The sequence below is a fragment of the Xylocopa sonorina genome, chromosome 4 (assembly GCF_050948175.1).
Source record: "Xylocopa sonorina isolate GNS202 chromosome 4, iyXylSono1_principal, whole genome shotgun sequence".
NCBI lineage: Eukaryota > Metazoa > Arthropoda > Insecta > Hymenoptera > Apidae > Xylocopa > Xylocopa sonorina.
The window spans coordinates 6,258,636-6,284,969 of NC_135196.1; the positions used below are offsets into that span (position 1 = coordinate 6,258,636).

The following is a 26,334-nucleotide window of genomic DNA, read 5'->3' on the forward strand; positions in this document are numbered from 1 at the left end:
ACCATAATTTAAATTAATATATAAAAAATAAAATTGTATGTAATGTAACTTTTCTTCCATTTGCAATTAGTCTACAATGGAATGGATTTAATACTGCATCTTTTTTGCTTTATATTGTCCGTTTGTTAATTTTATACTAAACGTAATGGTACTATAACTAGTAATTAATACTGATCGTTCTTTATTTATACTGACCATTCGCTGTTTACGTACTGACCATTTTGGTAACAAAATACTGACCAAAAAGTGATTTAAATACTAACCATTTAATTTGTTGCCATTTTTAATTGAGCCTTTATCCAGTTAACTTGTATACACGTCAATCCAAAACTTTATTTCGTTGCGATTGACGAGTATAATTACTTATTTCTTATCGGACAAAACTGTAATTTTTCCTCATTTAGCTTCACTTTAGGAAGCGTTTGCCCTGCTCTCGACGCGTATTCTCGTCATTGCTCGTCATTGCGCGAGCTTTAGAACTAAATTCCATAGTTAACTGGTTAAAGCCATTGTCTTAGAGTTTACTCGTATCTTTAGAGCAGGGGTTCTCAATTTTGTGCGGCTGTACATGCGCCCTCGGAACTATTTACATGTGCTCACAGCAAAGTGTTGAAATAATTAAATCAGCGCTTTTGTTGTATTAGTAATACGATATTAATTGTCACCGCGTGCTGTTGCAATCCGATTGCGTACGCCACAAAAATGTTGAAAACTCCTGCTTTAGAGTATATAGTTTGCGAGTGCGTGAGTCGTTCGAGCTGTTACTCGTTAATTTATTGAGATAAAATTCCGAAAGGCCCCAATTTCTGATCGATACGAAATGTTGAGCAGTGGTAGAGAAGCAAGGATGGATATCAAATCCAAAATTTCATCTTCAAGTATTTAATAGCTTCTGAGATATTAATAAAAAAACTTTCGGTGTAGTACATAGAAGGTCGCCTATAGAAACGTTATTTCTATTGATGGTAGCAGTCGGTTCAGTATTTGTACGATATCATGCATAAAATCGATTGAAAATTAGTAAATATCCGAAGGTAAAATTTTGGATCTAAGAATCATCTCCACTCTGTTACCATCCCTCAAAATTTCGCGTTGATCAGTGACCAAGGTTGTTCGAAACTGCAGCCTTTTATTGCAATACTAGTCCCATATCGTTATTCACCGACATTGTTACAAATATTATAATAATTATTAACTGATATACACAACTAATTTTCTACACAATTTTGAGAGCTCCTCCGGGATTGGATGAAGTCTCGGTGATGGTGATAAGGCGACTGTTATAAGAATTGAAAGAATTGAGGCCTTGTGTATGATTTACCACGGTAAAAAAGCTTGTTGCAGCAAATTGAACCAGGTAAAGGTAACAAAATTACTCAAATTGAGGCGTGAGTTGAAAAAATATAAGTTGCGAGTATCTGGAATTAAAGAACTGCAGAATCAATCGAAAGCAGCCTTCACTTTAAACATTGGGCATTATAAAGGCGATTATGAGAAATAGAACTAAGTTAGTTATTTTAAAAATTCTTATCTCTGTAGCACATGCCCGTTTTGTATTAAAAAGACCACGTCTCTAGTCAAGAGGTTGACACAAGCTTGAATAGTTAAAGTGCCTGGCATTCTGGTCGACATGTCTAAGATGATGCCCGTAGCTCTTGAAGGCGCGCTATATAGCAGTAACATGGTATACAGAATAAAATAGAATAGAATCTGACTCACTGACAAGATATAAAAGCTTAACAATGGTGCAATAAAAGAGAAATTTCTAAGAAGTATCAGTGGTAGGCTTATGTATCTATCATAAAGAATTTAAGAAGGAAGAAAGAGAGGATTTAAAAAAACAGGAAATAACATGCCTAATAGGAGGAAACTTCAACTTCAGAATAGAAACATTCAATCAATTAGACTACGATCATAAACGTAGAGGTTGTCACCAAACAAGATGAGAAGATACAAATACTATACATAGAAAGAACAAGATAAAGCTAACAGAGTACGATACAGAACAGTAACAGATAAAAATGAATGAAAAATGAAAGAAGAACTTGCGAGGAAATTATAATGCTAGGCTCTTTCTGACTGCTATAACGTTTCAAGCAATATTGAGTGCGCGATTAGAAACTCTATGCAAGCACCATTATCTCAGACACCACGTCAGCAGTGTCTTTATCTATTAAGAAAATTCCCGAGGGTTTCTTAATTCATCTGCGTCTCTGGTACATGTTAATATCCCGGCTGAGCTCCCAATTGTACGAGCCAAGGAAAAAGCGAGGGAACACCAGCAAAAATCAAATCCAGGCTTTTTGATGGGCAAACCAAACCCTTTGCTACTAGCCGTAACATCCCTCTTGATTTCCTTGTCATTATAGCCCCTTTGGGGTTTTCGAGTATGGAGGCCTCAATCTCACATGAATATCTACGTATGCATATAATCTGATGCGTGTGTAGATATATGCGTGTACGTAGTTACGTGTGTGCACGGATTCGAGAAAAACTGTTTAGTTGCATTTAATAACGGACGGCCTCATGCTCGTAATGTTCCGCGATTATTGCAATTCCTTCTATTCAGTACGCGTAATTTTCGTCCGTGATAACGATTTATAGCTTATCGTGTGCCATAAAGATACGCGCTGTCCATGTAGTAAACGCAATTAAACTCTTCCCTCTCGTGTATGGACGAATGTTGCTATACATATTTCTGACATTAAAAAGAAGGGAACTAAAGGACATAAGAGGAAAAGAAACGAATGAACAAACCATGCCAATTCACATCCTCGAATTCACGGCGTTCACTCATAGCAGCGTTTCTTCGGAGTACACACGACGCGAATACTCTTCGTCTCGTATCCACAGAAGCGACGAGGATTCCTTGAAACGTATCGCCATCGAAACAGCGTTTATCGTTGCGGAACGTCGCAGCAGGAATTTGGCATTGGTCACGTGCGTTCCAAGATCGACGACCGGGGAGTCCTGTCACTCCCCTTCGTACAAATCTCAGCAGGAGCATTCCTCTTCCCTTGGTAGCTCGCGGCTCATTGTTAGAGGATCCTTCGTGTGAAGAACAGAGAGACGATTGTTCCATCATACATAGAACTGCGATTAAACGAATTCAGGAATAAGCTTCGTTGGATTCTTGGAAAGAAAGTACACGACATCGAGTTTCACCAGTGTGTTATGTTAATCCTGTGCACTCAAATCGTTTTACTGAAGTTTACCTTGAGAGGATACCAAGGAAAGGGTAGTGATACAGAATAGCCATTTTATATCTTTTACCTTGCAAGCTCTCTTAGATTAATTGTACAGTAATAACCGAGAAAACAATTTGAAGAAATTCTATATGGAATAAAATTATTAACTTTCTAGAACTTTTAAAATAATAATTGAGAAAATAATTGGTATGTCATAGAATCCGGTAGTAATGATAAGGAGTGCAAAGGGTTACATGCATCTTACAAAACCATCAGTTAGACTAAATAATAATCCAATATTTCGTTATTATAGTGTAAATCAAAGAAATTAGGAATTCTTTTAGTGGACTACAGTGTAATTTTTTTAAAGAGTCAGAGGTGGGTGTTTTAATAGAGACTACGATTTTGTTACATTAACAGTACTTGAACAAAATGAAGTTATGTGCAAAATAGTTGAGATTTTACTACAATTTTACTACCCTAATGCTATCTTGTCGCATAATTTTTGCACATAACTTCCCTCTTCCAAATAATCGTAAAATCACAATGACGTATAATAATATTATGGAAGAACAATTAGATTACCTTCTTGATCTCCATGCTGCCAGGTGTACTCGAGCGTTGCGGTGGTGGTGAGAACGCTATTTTTTCGTATGGTATTGTGCCACGACACAGTGCGCTAGGATCCAAACTGAGAGCTGCCTTTAGGGCGTTCTTCTTCAACATTCCGTTGACATTAGTGGCGGTCGTATTTAGGCCAGTGTGACTAGGGGAGCAGGTACGCGTGTTTGGCGACGAATTAGTTGTGTCAGGTGGTGTCTCCGAGTTCGTCTCGGTAGTCGTTATGCTCTCGTTACCATTCCTTCTGTCTATGTCCGTTACGTCGACTGCGCTGCTCTCGCGGTTCTCGATATCTGTTGGACGGTTGTTACCATTGTCTGCGTTTCTTAACTTACCGCTATTTTCGATGTCCGTTGAAGTTCGATGTACGCTTTTACCATCACGATTTGAGCTGTCAGCATTGCGTTTAGTCTGCAAATCAATCGATCGTTTTTAATGAACGATATAACGTGTGGTTTCAACATGATTTTGTTATCACGTTCGTTGTTAGAGTACAATTTCAAGCTGAAATGTTTCCAACGATTTGCGTACTTAAAACGAATAACACCAACCAACAATTAATATAAATGAGATGGCTAAGCTAATAAGAACATCGTACAACAAAAGCTGTCTTTACAAATGTTTTGTCAAATGTACCTCTGCATGCTTATTCTCGTCATTAAAATCATCGCGATTAGTGTTTTCACCAAAGGTTTGCTCGGAAGTATCTGTGCTAGAGCCATATGGATTAGATTGAAATATTCCCTTCAGATGATCTTTCTCATTCGAATTCATTCTGTTTGGATTTTCATTTACGGCATTGTTGCCAGCAATAGCTTGAGCCATACGTTGACTAGCCGATCGTGGATCGATAATTCTAGGCTGCATGTATCCACATGCATCCAACTAAAACAATTAGAGAAATTGTTTGCTGCAGAAATGTTTGATATAATCGGTTTGAGACTTGTATGGCTCGAATTAACCGAAAATGAAGGGTTCTCCGGGATACAAATCCAAAACACGGTTTACACCTGGAAAACACTTCATCTTCATGCTTATATAAGTTTGGATATAGTTCATTATTTTCTTAAACCGTTGGAGAGGTACAAATACACGGTACTTACTTCTGACTGTACGTTAATGCATTCTGTTTCTGGATCTGGTCTCATGATCGTTATTTCACGATCGCAGATGGGTAAAATGTCGAAATTAGGCGTTGGATGATTTATTACATCAGGATCCTAAATGCGAATATTATATATTCAAGTAAATTCACTCGATTTACGTATTTTGACGATCGAAGGAATTTACCTGTAGGCAATAACCAATCCTTTCAACGATAGTTGCAAAACTAGGCCGATCATCGGGCCGTGGATGCCAACATCGCGTCATTATTCCGTAAATTGGGTCAGGACAGCCCGCTGGTTTTTCGAGACGACCACCTGACGTTACCATCGTCATTGCTTCCCTATTAGTGCAACCAGTGTAGGGTATGTAACCAAAGGACATAATTTCCCATAGCAAAACTCCAAATGCCCTGTAATCAGAAATTAATCAGATATATTTTATATGAGCAAATCTATCACATAAGCGCAAAATCATCTCCAGTTCCTACTTCGTCCAACTAAAGCTCAAAATCTCAAAATAGTGAAATCAGTCAGATTCACGTTGTCCATCGCGTATAAAAGATATAACCACCAAAAAAACTTACCAGACGTCAGTCTTGGTGGTGAATATTCCATCCAAGAAACTTTCCGGCGGCATCCATTTGATAGGCAGCATAGCCTTGCCCCCTTTCCTGTAATAATCGCTCCTGTAAATGTCCTTCGCCATTCCGAAGTCCGCGATCTTCACTATTCGTCCAGGGCCTTTGCACGTGAGCAAACAATTTCTAGCTGCGATATCTCGATGAATGAAACGGGCTTCCTCCATGTACTTGCAGCCGTTTGCCACGTCGTAGCCGCACATGATAAGGTCGAGCATCGTCAGCGAAGTGGAGCGATCCTGCCAAAACAGGAATACACGAATGCACCCCGATAATGACGAGCGACAGTAATTAACGCTAGGCTCACAGGACGCGTGAAATTGACGCGTTTCGAATCTCACAAGGAAAATTACAAGAATAACTTTCTTTTCTTCATTTTGCAATGAGAATTTGAAATGGTTTGCACCGAAAGTTCACGTGGCATGAAATGTGCCAAGGAAAATGAATTTTCATATTTATTTTTGTCGTTTCTAGTATTTTTTTATCATTTTCATGGGAACACAGCTTCCCTATCAGCAAATCTCACGTCACTGTCGAGAAACCTAGTGTTAAGAACTGTTCCTGTGTGTGTAGCAATCCAGAGCGCAATTTCAGACGTAAACTGAACAGAAAGTAATAACTGAAGAGGAAAATTGTATGTACATATAAACAGCTACAATAACGTAAGACACGACATAAGGAAACGAGGAAATAAATGAAAATTTTAATGCAATTATATATAATTCCATGTAAAATTGTTTAAATGAAAGTAGTACACAGTAACGATAAGGTGTTCTGTCGTGCGTTAAGAGGAACGGAATCGTGTACCGCGCGTGGTCGTTCTTCCCGTAGGAAGTTCTTCAGGTTCCCGCCCGCGAGCAACTCTAGCACAATGTACTTTGGATTTTTATCGAACGATACTCCGATGAAGTGTACTATGTTCGGGTGATTAAATTTGCTCATGATCAAGGCTTCCATCATAAAGTCTGCTTCGGTTTGTGGCATAGACGAGGAGGGTATACTCTTGACGGCTACGGGGTGCTCTTCGTTAGGTCTGTATCTGTATACACCTTGGAATACTTCGCCGAAAGCACCTTGACCGAGTGGTCTGTAATGAAAAAAGAATCAATGCAATATCTAGTAAAAATGATCAAGGAACAAACGATGTCTTTTCATTTTTGACTAAATTACTATTATTCATCGAACGGCTGAATGGAAATAGAAAAACATAATAGGTAATTAAATTACATGACATAAATACTTGCTAATGCTAGAAACCAGAATTACCTATAATTGTTTACATAAGCTGTTCATTTTTGTAATTTCTAATGTTTGTCTAAAATTTGTATGATAACATAGCTTTCATATCAGCAAATGCCACCGCACACCAGCTGCAATAAACTATTTTTCTTTATGTTTTTATATAAAATAGAGTAGATCTGTTTTCCATTGAAACGTTCGATCCTTATCGCTGATTCTAATTGTCGTTCAATTGATACGTACTTTACCAAAGTAATATATTCACGAGGGATTTGCGGCAGGTCTTTAAAACTATAGAGATTCCCTTCAAATTCGTAGTTTGGATTGAATTCGGTCATCATAGTGTTGGAAAGGGCGGGTAGTGATGCTAATTCGGTCCCATTGCCAAACATTACTTGTCGCCGACGTAACAGCGCTTTACGGCTTTGGTAACGATTATCTATCGACAAAAGCGAGTATTGAAACACATCCGTATCGTCGTGTCGTTTCGTGAATTTCGTGAACACATTGCAAGCGGGTGATAGTGATCACTAACATCTGATTGTCATCTGATTCGTCGGACTGATAGTCCAGAAAAGAGTAAACGTTGAAACCAGGGAACTGTAATTTCCGCTACACAATAGACAGCAGCGAATCTTTTATTTATAAAGACGAGTTCCTTCGCGTTAGTGACATTCGTAAATTATCAAGATGAGTAGCACGCGAAAAAAATGGATTTTCCTGCTATACAATCAAGAACATGGAAAACCACAACCGTGTGTGGTTTCCGGTGGGACAAAGTAGTAACTCGAGATAATTTTGCCAAGTTTCGAGTGAAGTTTGCTTTTGAAATCCATTTTTATAGAGCTTAGAAATCTCAAATCAGTCGATAAAAAGCTCGAATTACCACTTGAAACGCCGTGGCGATCGAGAATCGAGCGCAAAGAGTTAATAAACCGCGAGGTCTCGAAGATTAAAGTAAATAATGTATGTCGCAATATTATTCAGTAATTCCTTACAAAGTAGTAGACAGAAGCCGATGAAAACAAAGAGTAGAACAATGCTCACAGCTATGAGCAGAATGACAAACGTTCGATGCATAACCTTGGAATCATCCGCCACTGCAAAGAGAATAATTATCGTACGATCTCGTTATGGCAAAGCGTGGAGGAGAGGAAAAGAGAAAGAGTTGGTCTCTTCTAGTATACTCACTGACGCAGGATCTTGAATCGTTACTCAGTAACCAGCCCAATGGACAAAGACATTTTGTCTCGCTAAGATACTGATCAAGAGACACGCAACGGTAATCACAACCACAACCGCTGATGGCGGGAATAATGAAAACTTCTCCGGGCCCATGGTTTATTCCTGAACGGAAGTGGACGTGCATAAGATCACGACTTGCGTATGAATAACCACCTTCGCCGTTGCCTTGATCTCCGTCACCGGTGTTACCACCTAAAAGACACAGTTCGACAATCATTTTCAATGAGAAGGATTGATAAATTTGTCAGAGAGGATACTAAAAAATAGCTCGTTTACTATTCACGTCGAGGCAATGCTTAAAATTCAGTTTCTAACATGTATACTACGACATAACGTGTGAGTTTATCGACGTTACACATCTGCAGGGACCAACATCGAACATCCAACAACTCGAACCGAAACTGTTTCGAATTTCAAATGCAGGGGAACGTATGGGCTACTAGCAACTATGCACGATGAATTGTAAATTCCGCGCATGTGTTTAAAATCACGTTAACGTTGATTCGTTACCTATGTAACCACCGCCGCCCCCTCCTGTAACACATCCGCCACCTCCACCACCAAATCCTCCGTTACCGTGGCTCTGGTTTCTGGGGCCACAACCGATTCCACCTACACCGCCGCTAACTAAGGACGCACCGGCGGAACTTTGTCGATCCGAGGCACTACTCGATGATCTGTTCCAACTGCCACCAGGGCCACCTGTACCATACCAGATTTGCGTAATTAACACAGTTTCAGAATATTTATAACTAAACGTAAACTAAAAGGGACATTGTGTAAGAACATATGGGAGTGAGGAAATGAAGAGGAACGAGAGATACTGCACAGATGTTCAGCACTGTTGTATTTATTTCGGTTATCATTTACCTGCGTCCGATGAAATAATTGTGCCAGAAGTAAATTGTTTTCCAGTGGATGCAGGTCCGCGTCCATGTTGAAGACCATTATCTACAAATTGACCAAACCCTATACCACCGCCACCCCCTGCGACGAGTATCGGATATTGGTCACCATTCTCATTTAACTGCAACATACAGAAAAGTGGTGATTGATCAATCGAATCATGATTTACCTATAACATCAAGTTATTGTTAGAATTATTTACATACTGTAAAGATATAAGTTGCACCACCACCACCACCCCCACCATCTTTTATTCTAATGTTTTTTACTTCCTGTACTTTCGAAGATGTTGGTGGATAGGAAGTTGGTGCAGAGGAACCACTACTCTGACAACTGTCCGTCTCCACGCCTAGATTCTGCAAATTTTTTTATTGAACTGTTTGTAATTAGAGGACGCGCGTAGGGAACTACTTTAAAGAACTTAAAAATTACTTAATTAAAATGAATGGATACACACAGATTATTAAATAGCAAATAATTAAACAGCTTACTTTAGGACACGCGTCCATTCCCGGTTGTCCGATCATGAAATACAGTTGTTCACCCTTTTTTAGCTCGATTACACCACGCACAAGCGCACCTAGCGTGCTTCCCATACCGCTCGAGCCTTTACCCCCACGGGCGCCCATTCCAATTAGACTGAATTTGTAGTGGCACACAGAAATGTAAATTAATATCGACTCCCTTTAGAATCCATAGATAAAACTCTGCGACGAATCCTTACGTATAATATCCACCGTTTGGCGCTGTCCATCGTTGAACCCCGTTCAAATTAAACGGAACAGAATCGTCCAAATCCGATGGACGTACAATTAGTTCTATATCCGTTCTGTTATATTCTTCAGCGCATTGTTCGAGCGTAGGACCAGCTCTATTTACATTCCCACACGTGGTGATCCGTATAACTATAACGTTAGATATATACATTTACAGAATTTTATTTAATTTAACGTTGATTACTTCATTTAGCCGTTACCAGTTTCGTTAACAAAGTCTGCGTGCTGGTCCGGAATTTTTTCAAAATCTATAATAGGGTTGTAGTAATTGAAATCTCCTACAACTTCAGCAGGTACCGCTAAAACAGAAGACAAAAAATATACAATTATTTTAAGGAATGTCCATATGTTTGATCAATGATTGAGGATGTCGAAAATTCACCAATGCCAAAACACTCTCGGCTTAACGAAAAGTCATCTATCGCAACGTCGCCTTTTGAAGAGTATCCTCTGCTGGCTTCAAATTGAAAGAAATACCTGTGTGCAGAAAATAATATACACGTTGCATTAATTGTAAGAAATGTCAATGCAATCTGTTAAGCCAATGGATACTTTGGTTACCTGTATCTGATATCAGGTAGAGCGACAGCCTGGTTGTACCAAACATCACGTCTGTCTCCATAAATCCACCATATTCTTTCCGAATGATTCTGATGCGGTTTTACTTGGACTAAGTACAATCCAAGCGAGCCACTGTGCACGCCGTGTTGATGATAAAAGAATCGTACCTGCACACGTGTGCACGCACATAACAGCATTTAGCATTTTAGTTAACATTTTGTACGGTGATATCGAACGATAACGTAATCAGCGGCGGATTTCTAAACAGGCTAGCTAGGCTAATCAATTTTCAAAGGCATAAATGTCTTCCGTGGCCTCTAAAAACGAAGCGTTTCTCATCTCTCTTTTCAGTTCTTGGTAATTAGCTTAGCCTGTAGGCGGCACATTTGTAAATCCACCTCTGAATGTAACAAACTTACTTTACAAGATCGATAGTAAGGACTTTTTGGATCGCTACTGTAGGGTGGCGTTGGATTGTACAGCGGACTCTTAATGGTAGCACGACTACCGTATCCCACTCGTTTCGACATATTTACGTAGGCGTATGTTCCTTCAAATGAAAAAATTATTTCAGACTTGACACTCGAACGCGATACATTTGTTAGTATTAAAAATATTTGATTGGATTGATTGTCTAGACGTATAAATACGGGGATTCGTACGATAAACGAGGCGATTAATAAGTCCTTCTTTGAGGACATCAATTAGTATGCAATCTCGTTTGCGTTTTTAAATCATGAAATTTAAAGAATCTTGTTAGAAGACTTTTAAACAAATTTTTTAATTCTAAACGGTTTTTATTGATTGTTATAATGTCCTTATATTGAAGACATAATAAGATTTTAGTCGCATTATTTGCTCTCCTCAGAGGAAATATCCGAGTGCAAAGGGTTAAAATGCACGCGTGCATGTGGATATACGTCTTAGCTATATACACACCAGATGCATTGCGGTATGTATGATCGTAACTAGGTCCAGTCTTCTCAGACGGCGTCGCGCCACGGTGCAAGGTCCAATTTAAGAGTCTTCCTGGTACGTTTTCCCAGCCGCACCATCCGTGCTCGAAATTGCATCTGGCGTTTTCCGGTATTTTGTCTGGAAAGTTTCTTTCAATTAGATTTAACCATTTACGACAGTGGCGTGCAGTTCAACCCAAAATGACAAACTCTTAATGGTTGCACGCATTGCATCGACCTATGGACATTTTACTTTTGCCTTTAGATTCATTCAAAAGTCTTGAAACTCTATTTAGGTGTTGCGAACGTAATTAATGGCAAGCCAACACTAATCACAGATATTTTTATGTCTGATTGGTGTGAGCTTGTTACTCGGTTCTTAGCGTCAGCGCAATCAAAAGATCTCTCTTCAATAGGGGTGCATTCTTACTCCAAAATTAATTAGTAGCAAAGAGCTAGCAAATGTCGAATATCTTAAGAAACTCTGCAGTACGCCAGTTGCAAATAAATACAAATACACTCAACAACTTTGCGTTATTTCAAAGTGCAACTACTTCAAAGTTAAAATATGGTAGAAATGCCTCTTCTATGGCTAGTTGAGTATAAGCAATAATTTGACAATTACCACAGTCGAGTTCCTCGTCTTCGCCATCGGCGCAATCTTTCGTTAAGTCGCAGACACGTGTTGTATTTAAACACGAACCGTTGTTGCAGCGAAACATGTCTTCAGTGCAGGCCGTCCCGACACCGACAGGTGTTAATTCTGTAAACAAAATATTTTCTTAAATATATTACATCACTTTTTTTCTTAATCATTATATATAATTTATTTTCATCGATTAATTATATTCTCCCAAAAGTAGCAAATATTTTTTTGATTTGAAAATACCAATCTTGATTGAACATTTCTTGCGATACGTTTTCGCGCAAAGTTTCATTTCTGGTAAATTGATGTTGAAAATTCAATTTACTCGTATGATATTGTTCCATACTTTAAAATTCTTTTTTTAATGAAAATAATCCGCTTGTACCACATGCATTCTATGCATTCGGTTGCCAATTAACCGTGCACGTTCGACGAAATTTCAAGCCAGGTTATTTCAAAAACAAATTCCCAAATGAAAAAGTTTATTGCGCATTTTCGATTTATTTTTTCATGCAGAATTAATACTACTTTCGTTGTACCATTAATATTGGAGCGTATATACAAACCTTGTGAAATTTTTTAGTATAATATTTTTTTGTTAAAAAATATCACGGATGAGTTACGAACCGTGGCTAATATACAAGAAATGCTATATATTACAAGAATGTAATCGAAATAAAAGCCATAATTACCAGGGAAGCAGTCGATTAGACGAACGTTATCAACCGCGATACTAGAGTTCGAATACGGGACCAACATCTCTATGAGTAAATGATGTGGCTGGCTAATTGCACCCAACTTGAAACGCGTTACTCCCCATCTGTAATACAGTAGGGAATTTCAACTTTTATCGTAATTGATTTTTTGTAAAAAACTGATTTTTGTTAAAGTAGAACTTAAAGTACCGATGAACCAAAGTCGAACGTTTCATATGTTACAATCAAATATGTTTACGTACTGTGCGTTGTTGTTTCCTGGTTTTCGCGTGGCGATCGAACTCGTGTTGTTCGTGATTATGAGCAAGTTGATAATGCCATCGCTCATTTCGACTTGGTACAAGGCTAATTCTAACACGCATCGCGACCCGGTACGGGGGATCGTGGTGGACCACATTTGAGCTTTTCCAGCGCCAGTGAACCACAAGAAATGTCCTGATAAAGAACAAAATCGAACGATAAGAAACGCATTACATTTATTACGATTTATATACGAATTCTGAAAACCGAATTATCTATCAAATATGAGCGGACAGTGACAAATACACTTTTCGTGAATTTTTAAACACGGATATTGCAATAAACATTGGAAGTATAATAGTTTTGTGATAGAATAATAAATAGTTGATGAAACAATAGATTTTAACGGTAACAATAATTATATATCAGTTTGAAATGAGAAGGATGCAAAATATCTTGCCATATTATTATCTTGACTACAGTCTTCGCAAGCCTAAACCTCTCCTATTAAGTCATTATACGTTCATCGCAACGTCCGTTTTTTTCAATGATCATTGACCTCGGTCTGAAGACGAAATTATACGATTCACTTCGCTCGAACGACCCATTAACTTAATGACGTTAGAAAATCAAGCGAAGAACATAAATTCCATTTCAATCGAACACTTTGAATAACAGCTCGCAGTCGTTCACTTTGCTTTCAACTTTCAGTCCACCTAGCGAATCTTTCAACCAAAATCCACTATCCAACGAACTAATGGAAGGAAAGTTCTTACCGTTCGACGAATTACTGGCATCCGTGGTAGGCCCGTGTTTACTTTGCACTGACGGCGTGATCCGTTTGAAACCAAGCGTCTGGTTCCACGACCAGTCGCAGGTCTTTTCTAGGTCGCAATGGCCAAGTTGGGCCGATCGGCTCAGGGCGATCTGGATATCGTTGGTCCCGCGCGGCATCCTTCCCTTCCAATCACAACAGGTGCCGGTGATGTAACAGAGGCCGAAAAGAAGCCTCAACAATAAGTTGCCACCGAGGCTTGGTTTACGCCGGTAGCCGTGCGCGGTGTGACTCGCCTGTAGAAAATTCGCGGTCAACACCCCAGACCGTGTAGTACTGATCATTACTCCACGCTTTCCTCCCGTTGCCACTCGATATGTCCTGTTGGCATAAGCAAAATCAATTGATTTAGCAACTATTATTATCCGGTGCAGGAGCAGCTCGTGCATATATGTTGTGGAGCAGCAGCAGTCTCAGAGGTAGCTCGAGCATAGGCACTGCAGTGTCCCCCCTCTCATTAGACTAAAATAAAAGAAGTCGTTCGATTTTGAATATCAACTCCACTGATTTTAGTCATGAGTCGCTACTAATCCAGTGTAAGAAATATTGGGTAACATTTCCTTGCGGTATCAGGCCCTCTCTGGACTCTCTGGTCCTCGAGGCTAATACATAACTTCCAGGTTGAACGGAAATAAGATAAAACATACGAATGCACCTACGAATTATTTAGCCGTCCATTTCATTCCTATCTGTTTTTATCGTTTCTTACATCAGTCAACTGTGTTTGACGAGTATATACGACAGCGTTTGATTTTCGTGACATAGGTGCACGCTCTAAAAAGGGGTCGCGACGTGTGATTGATAATAAGTTTTTCTTACTTTGTTTCCGTTCCTTTGCTCATGTGCCAACGTTTTGATGATTCTTAAAGCACATCGTGCGAACAAGACTAGAGTATAAACGTTAACGAGTAATTGAGACATATCCGAAGCCCTCGAACGTCGTGAACGAAGATTTCTCGTCGGCTCTACGCGTACGCTTATAATTGCAGGTCGAGCTTTTACGGTTTCACACTTGCGGAAGCCTCGAGAGTATTTTTAATAAATGGAACCAGAAAATCGAAAATATATCGGCTTTAATTATTTTGTTGCATCTTTAAAATTTAATAATTTCTGCGATAAAATAAAAATTAATAAGTATTGAAGCATTGGGTAGCGAATAAATGTTTTGCAACATGCAAATATAGTAATACAAACAATATAAATGTTAGTTCCGTCTGGTTTCACGTTCCAACTTGTAGGAAAGTCAAAGAAAACTACTCGTAGATACGAGAGGGCGAATCGGTTGATGAAACGAAGCGGTGATTGGCGGAAATGGAATAACTGATTCGCCGATATTTCATAATTTCCGGTTATGCCGAGCATAACGAATACGTCCCCCATAACGGTAATACCAATAGAGAAATTATCCAGGGCGTCATCTTCATCTCGTTTATAGGGTATAAATATAGTAACAGAAAATATTATTCACTTAAATAATATTTAGAGGTTCCATTTCTTTTTCTATATATGTAATTCAAAATGAAACAACAACGTTTCCATAGTATTCCAGGAAATATTATAAAGATCAAATTTTTTCTACCTGCGACAGTATGCTTTCTCATAACGCTACATTTCAATATTCCGCGCGCGTGTAGACAAGATTGTGTCCTTTTTAATAGGAAAAAATTGTGAAAACGGCTGTGAATCGTGACATCGAACGGTCGTAGTCGGTGATTTAACGACGTTAAGCGGCCGTGCAGTTTTTTCTCGTTTCGAGCGAAGAGCACGACCAACAGCGATGAATATTGCCAGGTCACGAATATCGATCAAAATTCACCGAATGAATCGCGAACTTCTCGCCGATAACGACGATTCAGCGACACAAATCGCTGAAAACGCATCCGCTAATTCCCTTCGTTCCCTTTTCACGGATCGTCGTCTCCTTGCTTTAATCGTAGCTCCGCGAAATTGCCCCGAAACTCCACTTCGATCGTGACTATTTCCGCCAGACTTTCGAACGACTTGCGCATCCATTTTAAAAATTTTCTCGTCTTACACGTCTGCAGAACCGTATGTAATATACCGTGAGCATAAAAGATATTTATGCGAACGACCCCTTTTATTTTTACACGTACGTATCGATTGGTTAAGTTTAAATATCCCGAGTAACAGTTCCATATTTAAGCGGACCGCAATTTAATTGTAAGGAATGGATATGCTCGGGGTAAATCACGCGATCACAATTAATATCTCGTTAACAAAGTTGCAGCCGACGTTATCACAATGGAAAAAGTTGCTCGAGATCAACCCATTAATTATGTCGCGTTCATTTTCTAACGTCCTGTACGTATAGTTAGAAGTAGAAGAAGGTTGTAGACGAGGCAGTAAAATGATGTAAAATACAAACAAGTTTTTTTACTTTCAAGTGCGATTATATGGAAATAATAAGGATAAGGCGATAGATAGCTTTGAGCTGTATATATATAACAGTAACCATCGTGAACAAATTATTCAGGATATTTCTATCGATCTTTTAGTCACTCTCGGCTCGGAAGCTTAACGACCTACTATATTCTGTTACAATATACACCGTATAACGAGATATTAATAATGCGTAATACCCCGTAAATCGATAACATATCTGACAAAAATTGCAGGTTGCTCTGCTGGCGGTGTATATATCATAACTTTACCATGATAGTTCTATGATAGAACGGTTCATTTATGACTAGAGAAGTTACTAGTAAAATAATTATAAGAAATTACTAGTAAAATAAATGCATTTCCTTCTGTTTCAACATTATTATTTCAAAAGCAATAAATGCTACTAACATTCCTCATATACCTACCTCTACGGACACGCGACAATTTGACGCATAAACGAAAGCACATTGTCATTAAAAATAAATTAACTTAAAAAGTAATGTAATTATATACATTATAAACTTAAAAATGTTTGTATTATTGAATAATATTTTAGTTAATTTTACTAAAACTATTTTTGCAATGTTCCTTATGAATTAGGAAATGCATTCCGCAAACCTAGTATTAAAGTAAACTCAAATACGGGCAACATATGTGGTCATTAGCCGACACGTAGGAAAAGCAAATTAGACACGAAAAAGTGTCGTGTAATTACACGATGCACGCAGCTTCGGCGCAGCAGGATGTCAGGCCTACCTTCGATCGAAAACGGTGTTGTACAATATACCAGCATAGTTTCCCGCAATTCATCCGTCCCGTAGCAGTAGCGACACTTGAACACCTTTGATCCCTCGATCGCGTCCTTTCAAGCCCTCATCGTCCCGTCGAACAATCAGCTTCGATGCTTTCGACGGCCCGCCAGTTGATCCAATCTTCCTCGATTCCTCTCACCTGTACGAAACAAGATATACCTGATCAGCGTGGCGTTTTTTAACAGACACGTAGACGAAAAGACAGAGCAACGGATAGCGACTCTCGCGGACGACAAATAATATCTAACCAGCTATCGCATTACATCGCGCACTCTCAACTGGATAATCCCTTGTCTGTGGTTAACGGCAATCCAACGAGAGCTTTTTCCTTCTCTCTATTATCCATCCTCTCCTCCCTCTCTCTTCGTCATTCACGATCCGATTCCCTTCCATCCTCGCGCAATTCGTGTTCATCTCTGTATTCTCCGCCAGCCATCTACCTTTTCCTCCTCTGTACATAACGCTGTCCCTCTCCTTTCCGGAATAGTCAAACGATCGCATCACAAGTGTGAATTAAGTACTCCCTCGAGCCAATCCGTCGCGTTTCGGACGACACTCGTTACTCTTATTTCCGTTCCTCTAACCATTTCTCTCACACGTGCAGCCGGCGCGCAGTTTCGTTCTACGCGATTTTGTTCTCGCATTTTTCGTAAAGATCGTCATTCCTGAACGAAACTACCGTCGAAATTGGCTAGGAATTACGCGCGCAAGGTCTTCGCTTGGCGTCGTCGAGAAGACGAAAGACAGGGGCGATGAAACGCGGAGGTGAGCAAAGAAGTTGGAAGGTCTTCGACGCTCGCGCAAAGTCTACGCGACCTCAACGGGAATTCCTCGTCGAACTTCTCGTCTCCTCCCCAAGTTGCTCGATTTTCAACGAACGTTGAATAATCGACCGAGAGACGCAACTTGCTAATTAAAATCGATCGATCGCTAGCAAATTTGGTATCCGTTCGTATCGACGCGCCCCTATTTTCGAACAGTTGTCGATTAAATATACGACCGCGATTCAGCCACGGAGGTTTCTGCGATTCGAAATAAAATCCTGAAAGATATTTGAGACGAAACGACGTTTTCTCAAAATTGGCGAATTTTTTTAAGGGTAGAGTCAGGAACGAGTTTCAAGCTAAAGCAAAGTTAATGATATTAGCATTTTGCAAATAGTAAGAAAGAGTGTCTCCCTTCTTATTAACGTATACAATGTGGAGACGTATAAGTAATGAGGTACAACTGTAAATTAGCATTCTAAAGTCAGATGTCGTTAGTCCAGTTCAACTACAAAAAGTTCTGTCATGAATGGCGCGCAATTATCATGTCTCATTAAAAGATTATATATTATTTCAAATATATTCTTCTAATGCTTATATAATCCCTAACTAATTGCAACTAGTTGCAAAATTTAAGTGCTAAACACTCTTAAATCCTTTATACGATACTATAAATTGTATCATAAGAACATATGCCCAAGTTTCTTGTTGCAAATTGTACTCTAATGTTGATTTGGAAGTCTTTCACACTACAAAATAACACATACGTTATTAGTAGATAATATAATGTTGCATTTAATCGTGTTATTTAATATCAGTAAACCAAAAACTCATTTTTGTGATTGTTTTGCCATAATGCATATTCATTATGCGATTGTAGCCATTCAATATCCATGCATTACAAGCGACAAAGCAATTATTAAACTATTTCTAAAAGCCAGCAACAATACCCGATGGATACCCTCTTTTAATCCTGAAATGGATCGAACCAGGATTTGGCACCGTACGAGATATCGAATCTTGATATATTACACCACCGATGGTACATATATCGTCTCTTCCATTTCGTCTGGAATTGTTCAAACATACGCCAAGTCGAACCGCTTTTCGTACACGCTTGATGAATGTCAAACGTGGAATGTTAATCACGGAACAACGTTAACTTCAATTATCCAATCATCAGCACGATTCGTACTCGAATATTTTTGTAAACACCTTCGAGGAGCATCCAGTTGCCAATTTCATTGAAGCACGTACAAGCGAATCGTGAAATTAAATCAGATTGCTGCAGAAAAGTACACGCGTACGCTTCACCGTTCCCTCTGGCCCCTGCGACGCGACAAGCAACGAGCTAAGGAATACTTACACGGAGTAACGAGGGCCCAATCAGGTTCAGATATCAGCCGTGTCTCTCGGTGTACACAAACAGATCACACGTCGTAATAACCGCGTTCCACTAACCGATCACATACTTTCTCCGCGGCGACCTCTCGCATCTGTCACCCCAACAGCGTACCACCCTTTTCGTACGCTCGCGATGCACGCTCGCGGGGAACACCATCAGCTGAGATACCGTGGATCGGACCGGCTCGCTGAGAGTGAAGTCATTCCGATGATCCTGACAGTAGAGGCCTGCTGGAGGATACGCGTGGACCGCACGAATTGATTCTGTCGCAGCGCAAGATCTCGCGCTCTCCAGTTCGGCACGTCTCGTATCTCGTCCCACGACAATCGATAAAACTCAGCCTCTCTTTCTCTCTCTATCCCCCTCTGTCCCTCTTGCTCGCACGGACGCACGCTCTCACCCTTTCACCCTCTCCGTTCCGCTCGGTTCCTCGCCTCGAATCTACTCCTCCGCGGGTATGCACGTCGTCGCGGGTACTCTCGAAATTGACGCGAGGTGTCCGGAACGATTATTCGACGGAAGATCCTCGCGCGGCTGTCGGGCAGTCGCGGGTATCCGAGGAGCAACAGAGTACCGCGGCTCGCAGCCAACGGCGCGTCCCTTTGCGCGTACACGCGTGGACCGAGCACAGGGACGCCTGGTTCAGCATCCACCGATCGATGATACGTTCATCAGGATTCACCTTGGGCGCATATTCGAATCTCACTGTGAGACTCCGTGTTCGCACGCTCGCTGGCTGGCTCAGCTGGCCCTCTCACCTCGCCACTGCTCTCCCTCTCTCGTTCTCTCTCGCACACACACACATACACATACACACACCCTCTCACCCTGTCTGTCTGTCTGCTCTCCACTCGATCTGTGCTATGGCGCGACCTATATCGCGTCGCGTCCACCATCTGTGCCCATCGTCCCAGCTCGTTCCTCCGCGACGGGTATATTTGGAGAAACGCGGCGACGAAACGATACCCCGGGACAAAATCGTGCGTAGGAGCTTGAACGGGAGAACGAAGAGGGAGGTAAGATTTGTGGGGGAGTACGGGTGTAAAGCAGACAGAGGAAGAACGCGATTTAATTGGCGTAAAGGAGAGACGGGAAGGACGATTGGAAGACGAGGAGCTGGCTGACTGTACGGAGGGCAGAGGAGGCGATAAAGGGCGGCAGAGAGGAAGCTGCGAGCTGCGTTGACGCTGCCGGGGAGGAACGGAAAGCGAAATAGAGGGATACGAGGGAACACGCCCCTGTCGAGAGTCAGACTCACGTCTGCGCCTCTTTTCTACCAAAACGATCCACGCACTCCCTAAACATAGTCCCTAGAATTTCGTTCCCACCGAGCCAGCTACGAGCGGTTCAGGGACCGTCAATTATTTGCCTGTCGCCCACTGAACTTACGCGTACAACTCCCTACGATCAGTTAGAGTGACCAGTTTTTTCAATATTTATTTGAACGATTACGGAATTGACGTGAAGCTTGAACCTTTTCGATAAACAGACGAATTAAGAACCTCTCACGAGTTCTCTGCCATCTTTGCGTTTAAGGCACGAGTCTGCTTCTCAATCTTTTTGCACACACACGTATGTAACTTCGTGTCCTTTAAAATAACACAAATAAAAGTAAATGAAATACAATTAGCATAAAATGGTGAAAAATTATTCACGCTAAAATCTGTAAAATCCCCAGATACACAGTTACTGGATCCACTCATGCTTCATTTTTTATTCAACCAAATGTTTCCCCATTGTTTTATGATGTAGATAATTTGCATTATGAATAACGTTCCAAATCTCAGCTTGTTCAACCAAGAATGAAAAATTCTATTAGAAGGTATCTATAAATACCAATTTGGTAATCTCTTCCTGGTATAATACAACACCATCGAGAATGAGGAAAAACTCTCGTGCAATACGGCGTCCTAGAATACAGTCCATTCTAACATGGTTTGAGAATTAGAAACATCGTCGAGCAACGCGGAATGTTACGCGTATATCCACATCTGATTACCGTGCCCTACACAAGATCATTCACGCCAAATTAACTTTGTGTGTGTACGGTTACTTGCAAAAAGTAGAGCAGAAGATTCAAGATAATGCTGAAGGAAATTCAGAGAATGAGGATATTTTCTAAAAGGAAAGAACATTAAGTTATACATGTTGACATGTAACATTTTTAACGAAAATTGCTTTGATAAAGAATTATATTATTGATTATACATATCTATACCGAAGATTAGGTTACACAGTGGTCCTTAAAAATTATTCAGTTTTTATTTTGGATCCACTACAGGGGATGATTACTTATACGTATATCATAAGCATTTCTAATTTTTACTCTAACTACGAGTACATTAAATAACATACCTAGTACAAAAATGTTAACATCATTTTCTTGCATAGTTAACGATACTTGTACTTCGACTAGTTCAAATCTTCACGAAGTTTCTCGTCACAGCAGTCGACGTCCACCCTAATACCTCTTACAGTAATAGAAAGATTAGGTGTACAAATGATTCACTTGCACTTAGATGAAGTTAGTTAACAAGTAACAGACATACATTAAATTAGACTATACATATTTAAAAAATATCATTTCTCCCCCTGCAACTTAGAAAACATTGCATCTCGAGTTATACAATTATTCTGCATAAGATACCGTTATCATTATCACGCATTTTAATTAAAACGAGCGATTAGAAGAACTCGCGGAAGCTTGTACTGAGAGTGAATTCTTTTTACTCACGTATAGGTTGTAATATTTAAATGAACGCTAGCAATGCTTTCCCTTAGATCGATCTCAATACAGTTTACATAATTCTTATATCTCTGACTAGTTTCGAGCTACGTACCGCGATAATTACGCGAATGTTCGTGACGTAGAGCTCATTATCGTGCTGCACGAAGAACCATATGCCGCGTATGACTGTTTCATGTCAATATCCCGGCAATTTCTGTTACGTTATCGTCAGTAACAGAAGTGTGGCTGGTATGTAAAAGGATATTACCGCGTCGAGTAGTTTTATGCTTCCAACGGTGCACTCGTACATACCAGCGATTTACTTAAAATAAGGCAAAAATATATAAACGCGCGTTACGCTAAATACTGGCGTGTTTTACATCTCCCAAGTGCGACTGGTTGCACTTGTAGATCCATCCGGCTGTAAACGTAAAAAGGAAACATTTGACGACTTCGCGCGGAGACTTATTTCTTCCTGTGCGGTTACCTTTACATACGTGCGGATTTCTTGAAATCTATGTTCCTGCTGTTTATAGGAATTTTAATATTTTTGTTTGACTATTTTACTTCTTGAAACGCTTGCGGTAATAGTTATTATACTCTAATTTATGTTATTTTATTTTATCTTAATTCTAATGTTATTTATTTTGTCTGATTATACTGGCTCTCAATTAGTAATTATAACGTTAGGATGTCGGTTGCAATACTAAAGAGCGTTATCTATATTGACTTGCGTCCGTTGATACGATATTACCAACACTTTATGTTTGCACTTGTGCAATTATGAAATCAATATTTATCTGCCACTTTTTTAAACAAATTATATAAACGCAAGTTGTCTTTGACATATTCAAAAGTCAAATACTATTGAATTATGGGTGAAAATAATAAATGAAAAGCTGTCCAGAGCTCTTTATAGTCTTGAACTTTATTCTTAAGGTTCGAAGGCACGTCCGTACGTTTTGAAAGCTCTACTAATTGGGAGGACTCCGCATAAGAAATTTTAGAGTCCTCTCCCCAAAAAAAAATTGGCGACGCAGTCTGCACGTGTTTTTCTTTCATACTCGCATACTCGGTGAACGCAAAAAAGGTGTAATTAAAACACGATTTCGCGACAAGAAATTGCAGACAAAACGTAACGTGAAACCTAACTTCGATTTAACCTTAGTAAAAACTGTTTTGCGTTAGATAATGGATATTGCTCCACATTAGAAACGATTCGGTTCCCTTCGCTTATCTCGCTGGCCTATGTATCTCGTCAGTGCAAGGAAAAATGTGGTGCGAACGTAACGTTCCAACGCAATTTACATAAGCGAGACGAAAGCAGCAAAGAGAAAGAAAGAGAGGGAGAATAATCTTACCACAAGGTGATTAGATCAGTTCCTAGAAATATGGTTCATTGTGCAATATTATTAAGGATTAAATTATTTTTTCAATTATCTTTTTAACGAATAAAGAAAACTGTTCAAAAACGCAGAGATACATACGTATATCACGAGGGAAAGAAAATAAAAATAAATATTACTTTTGCATAATCATAGGAGCAAAAATCCAGATAATGTATGTGGTTATAAACTGATTCTTAGAAGTCGTAGTTACTTATTCTGAGATTTGAAATCAGCTCGTATTCAGATGACAAAAGATATTTGAAAAACGTACTTTAATTTCTGTCTTAACCATCTTATCGAATTAGATACGTCTTGCGCAAATATAATTTGCATGTATGTATCTAATTTTAAAGACATTGGTGCTGGCACTATTGGACTAAGCGAAATGAACACCTTGGCGTTAAAAAGTAAAGATGAAACTTTAGAACAGCTACCTCCCATCCGATATCGGTGACTTTTAATTATGTAGTGCAGTCCGTGAAAGCTGCGAAGCTTCATGCCAGTCAACACCAGTTTTTCTCGGTTAAGTAATATTTAAGTACATCTTTAAGACGTAAACATGTAAATCGTTGAGAAAATCTTCTTCGAACATTCTGAGAATCTTAAGGACATCTTCGAGCCTACAACAAAAATTGTATAAGTTATCCTTATCTTACAGTGGTATACTGTTCTCCTAGGTTAAAATCTCTTGACTTACAAATTTTTCGCTTTTATTCTTCACGTTGTTTCAATTTATTTGGAACTCTACTTGCTTTTCCCTAGTAAACAAAATTAGAATTCGGTATAATTGTGGTACAATTTAAATTAGTAAATATTGACCAGCTGAAATGACCCAGATTTACAAGAGAGGTATACTAAAAATGTACTAGTTCCTACGTTGCACTTTTTTCGCAGAAGCACGATGATGTGCGAAAGGAAACAAAAGAAAAAAAAAAACAATTTCATCTGGGATCCATTTCACTCTCACAATCAACGTATCGAAAGTGTCAAATCAAAAATATGCGGTAGAGTGATACACGCGGATCCCAGTTGGATGACTTCCCTCAAGAATGAACAATAAATCCCGCAATATCCACACGGCGTGCGCCGTTTCCACGGTAGGCAATTTATCGAACAATAAAGTAAGAGCTCCCATTGTTGAGGGTAGAAAAATCCGGATAAAAACTTCCGTTTTGCACCGCATTCTACTTCGTCCGCGTGTTACCCGTGCAGGAGATCGCGTATCGCGTTCCTCGAGAAGGAATATTATGTTAAAACGACATGCACATCCGTACAAATCGACCATGTATGACGAAACGCGTTTGAACACAAAATTTTACCAACTGATTTTGACTTTTAAACCTGCTAAAAGTTTATCATATCATGACATAACATTCTATACCTATATATTAAAAATGAAAAACTGTTGATTCATTACATACTATTATCCTTAATAATATATTACATAACATAATTAGAGCTTGATTTGAAAACATTTATTGCATAAAAAAAAAAGGCATTCGCTTCATGTAAAATAATACAACTTTGATCTTAGTGAATATTTATTAAGTTAATGGAATGTTTTGATCAAGTAAATGTATCGGTAATTAAAGAAAAACAATTTACTTAAATTAAATTTGATACAGTCTAACAAAATGACGAAGTTCCCAAGCGTGGACGACTTAAAAACTTTGGCCGAGCAGGAATTCATCAATGCCTACGGTTTATTTCCAACCTGCGCAGTATTCGCGCCCGGATGTCTTACTTTAGCAGGGAAGAGCGTTGATATCGCGGGAAATAAAACATTGTCAATGGTAAGCGCAAATACAAGCGTTTCGAAGACAGTTAATTGCGAGTTCGATTGCACGGTTGCTGAACGCGCATTTTTCTACAATCGTCGCGTACAGAAAAACCGATAGAGGCATGGAATGTGCAAACAAATCCGTCTTCGTTTATCTTACCGTGAAATGAAACAGGCCATTCAACTCGTCACGTTGGTAGTCGGTAAGCCGAATTACACTAGCAAATGGTGCCACTTCAAAACGCTTTCGGGCAAAATAGCCGGGAAAAAGTTCAAGCTCCGCATGAACGATGCAAATCTCCACGTGTTTGCAGAGGATCCTCGGTTGATACGCTACTTGAAGGGAACATTGCGAAGTTTCAAGACCAAACGAGGTACCAACCGTTCCATTTCGCAATTAAACGGATCTTTACGAATCCTTGCAGTTCGAGAGAAAAAATCTTTGTTTATAATTGTTTACGTTCACGAAGAGAAAATTACTGCAAGTAATGTTACGCTCTATCCCAATATTCGCGAACGATAATTAATTTTGAGCGCTTTTATAGTCGCCTCTCAAAATATAGTAGCGAGCAGTGACCACGATTAAAATTAAGATCGTCAGAAAACGGTTGTCCACATTGTTAACAGCGTACGTTCCCGGATTTCAAATCGTAATTGCCTCGAGCTTGCCAATGAAACGTGGTCTTGGAAGCGGCTCCGCCCTGGTCGTTGCATTGTACACGTTCCTCGAACGTATCACGAATATCTACACAGGGAACATCGTGGAGAAAACGTTGGCTTGCCATTTCGCGCAGAAATTAGCAGCTGGCACTAGTAACGCTCGTATCTCCGATGTGCTGACTTCCGTTATCGGTAGTCGAGGCCAGATTTTCGCACTCGACGTACGATCCCTTGGCATTGATCGATGCCACTGGAACGCCGTTGATGTCGAGCTGGTTCTTATCGAATTAGCCAGCGACGAAAAGGATAGATTATCGAAATGCTGGAATGCGGATGAGCCACGCAACGGGGAAATCTCGATCGTCACGAAGATGATGTCACGATGGCGCACTCATCCTATCGGCGCATCGATGATGAACCTTTTATTTTCGTCAAAATGCATGGAAACGAGTAAGGCCGTGCTTGAGGAAGACAACAGAATAACGCAAATGACTGATGCTATTCGAAAAGAACGATGGGACGAACTGGGTACGATGTTAACGAATAATTCACGTAATATGTCGTTTTAATTAACAAATTAAACATTTGCTTTTCACACTGCACAGTATTAATGTCGTATAATTCATATAAGCAAGTATTTTACATAGCTCGTTAGAATATTACACGAAACATAAATACAATATATTTAGGCTGCAGTTTTTAAATATATATATATATGTAT

General features: G+C 39.6%; 2 protein-coding genes across 4 annotated transcripts; one reads left to right on the forward strand and one right to left on the reverse strand.

Annotated features, from left to right (window-relative positions):
* Nucleotides 1-2,616: 2,616 nt before the first annotated feature.
* On the reverse strand, nucleotides 2,617-17,042 carry Alk (Anaplastic lymphoma kinase). Of its 3 annotated transcripts, XM_076894108.1 has the most exons (25): nucleotides 16,833-17,042; nucleotides 13,615-13,994; nucleotides 12,841-13,033; nucleotides 12,575-12,702; nucleotides 11,862-11,999; nucleotides 11,220-11,375; nucleotides 10,700-10,830; nucleotides 10,281-10,447; nucleotides 10,102-10,196; nucleotides 9,920-10,018; nucleotides 9,668-9,848; nucleotides 9,435-9,582; nucleotides 9,150-9,299; nucleotides 8,908-9,064; nucleotides 8,548-8,739; nucleotides 7,984-8,229; nucleotides 7,791-7,892; nucleotides 7,036-7,231; nucleotides 6,361-6,640; nucleotides 5,500-5,792; nucleotides 5,100-5,325; nucleotides 4,913-5,029; nucleotides 4,446-4,694; nucleotides 3,774-4,220; nucleotides 2,617-3,048 (listed from the first exon to the last, which is right to left on the reverse strand). In XM_076894108.1, exons 2-25 carry the CDS (start codon nucleotides 13,955-13,957, stop codon nucleotides 2,995-2,997), a joined length of 4,488 nt encoding a protein of 1,495 aa, XP_076750223.1. In that variant the 5' UTR covers nucleotides 13,958-13,994; nucleotides 16,833-17,042; the 3' UTR covers nucleotides 2,617-2,994. The 3 variants fall into 3 exon arrangements, with proteins under 3 accessions (XP_076750223.1, XP_076750221.1, XP_076750222.1); XM_076894106.1 differs by lacking the exons at nucleotides 12,575-12,702; nucleotides 12,841-13,033; nucleotides 13,615-13,994; nucleotides 16,833-17,042 and having other exon boundaries at nucleotides 2,617-3,093; nucleotides 11,862-11,976; XM_076894107.1 differs by lacking the exons at nucleotides 4,446-4,694; nucleotides 12,575-12,702; nucleotides 12,841-13,033; nucleotides 13,615-13,994; nucleotides 16,833-17,042 and having other exon boundaries at nucleotides 11,862-11,976.
* A 7,838-nt stretch (nucleotides 17,043-24,880) lies between these two features.
* On the forward strand, nucleotides 24,881-26,292 carry LOC143422816 (galactokinase). Its single transcript, XM_076893752.1, has 2 exons — nucleotides 24,881-25,327; nucleotides 25,581-26,292. The coding sequence occupies exons 1-2, from the start codon at nucleotides 25,081-25,083 to the stop codon at nucleotides 26,180-26,182; spliced, it is 849 nt and encodes a 282-aa protein (XP_076749867.1). The 5' UTR covers nucleotides 24,881-25,080; the 3' UTR covers nucleotides 26,183-26,292.
* The last annotated feature ends 42 nt before the right edge of the window (nucleotides 26,293-26,334 follow it).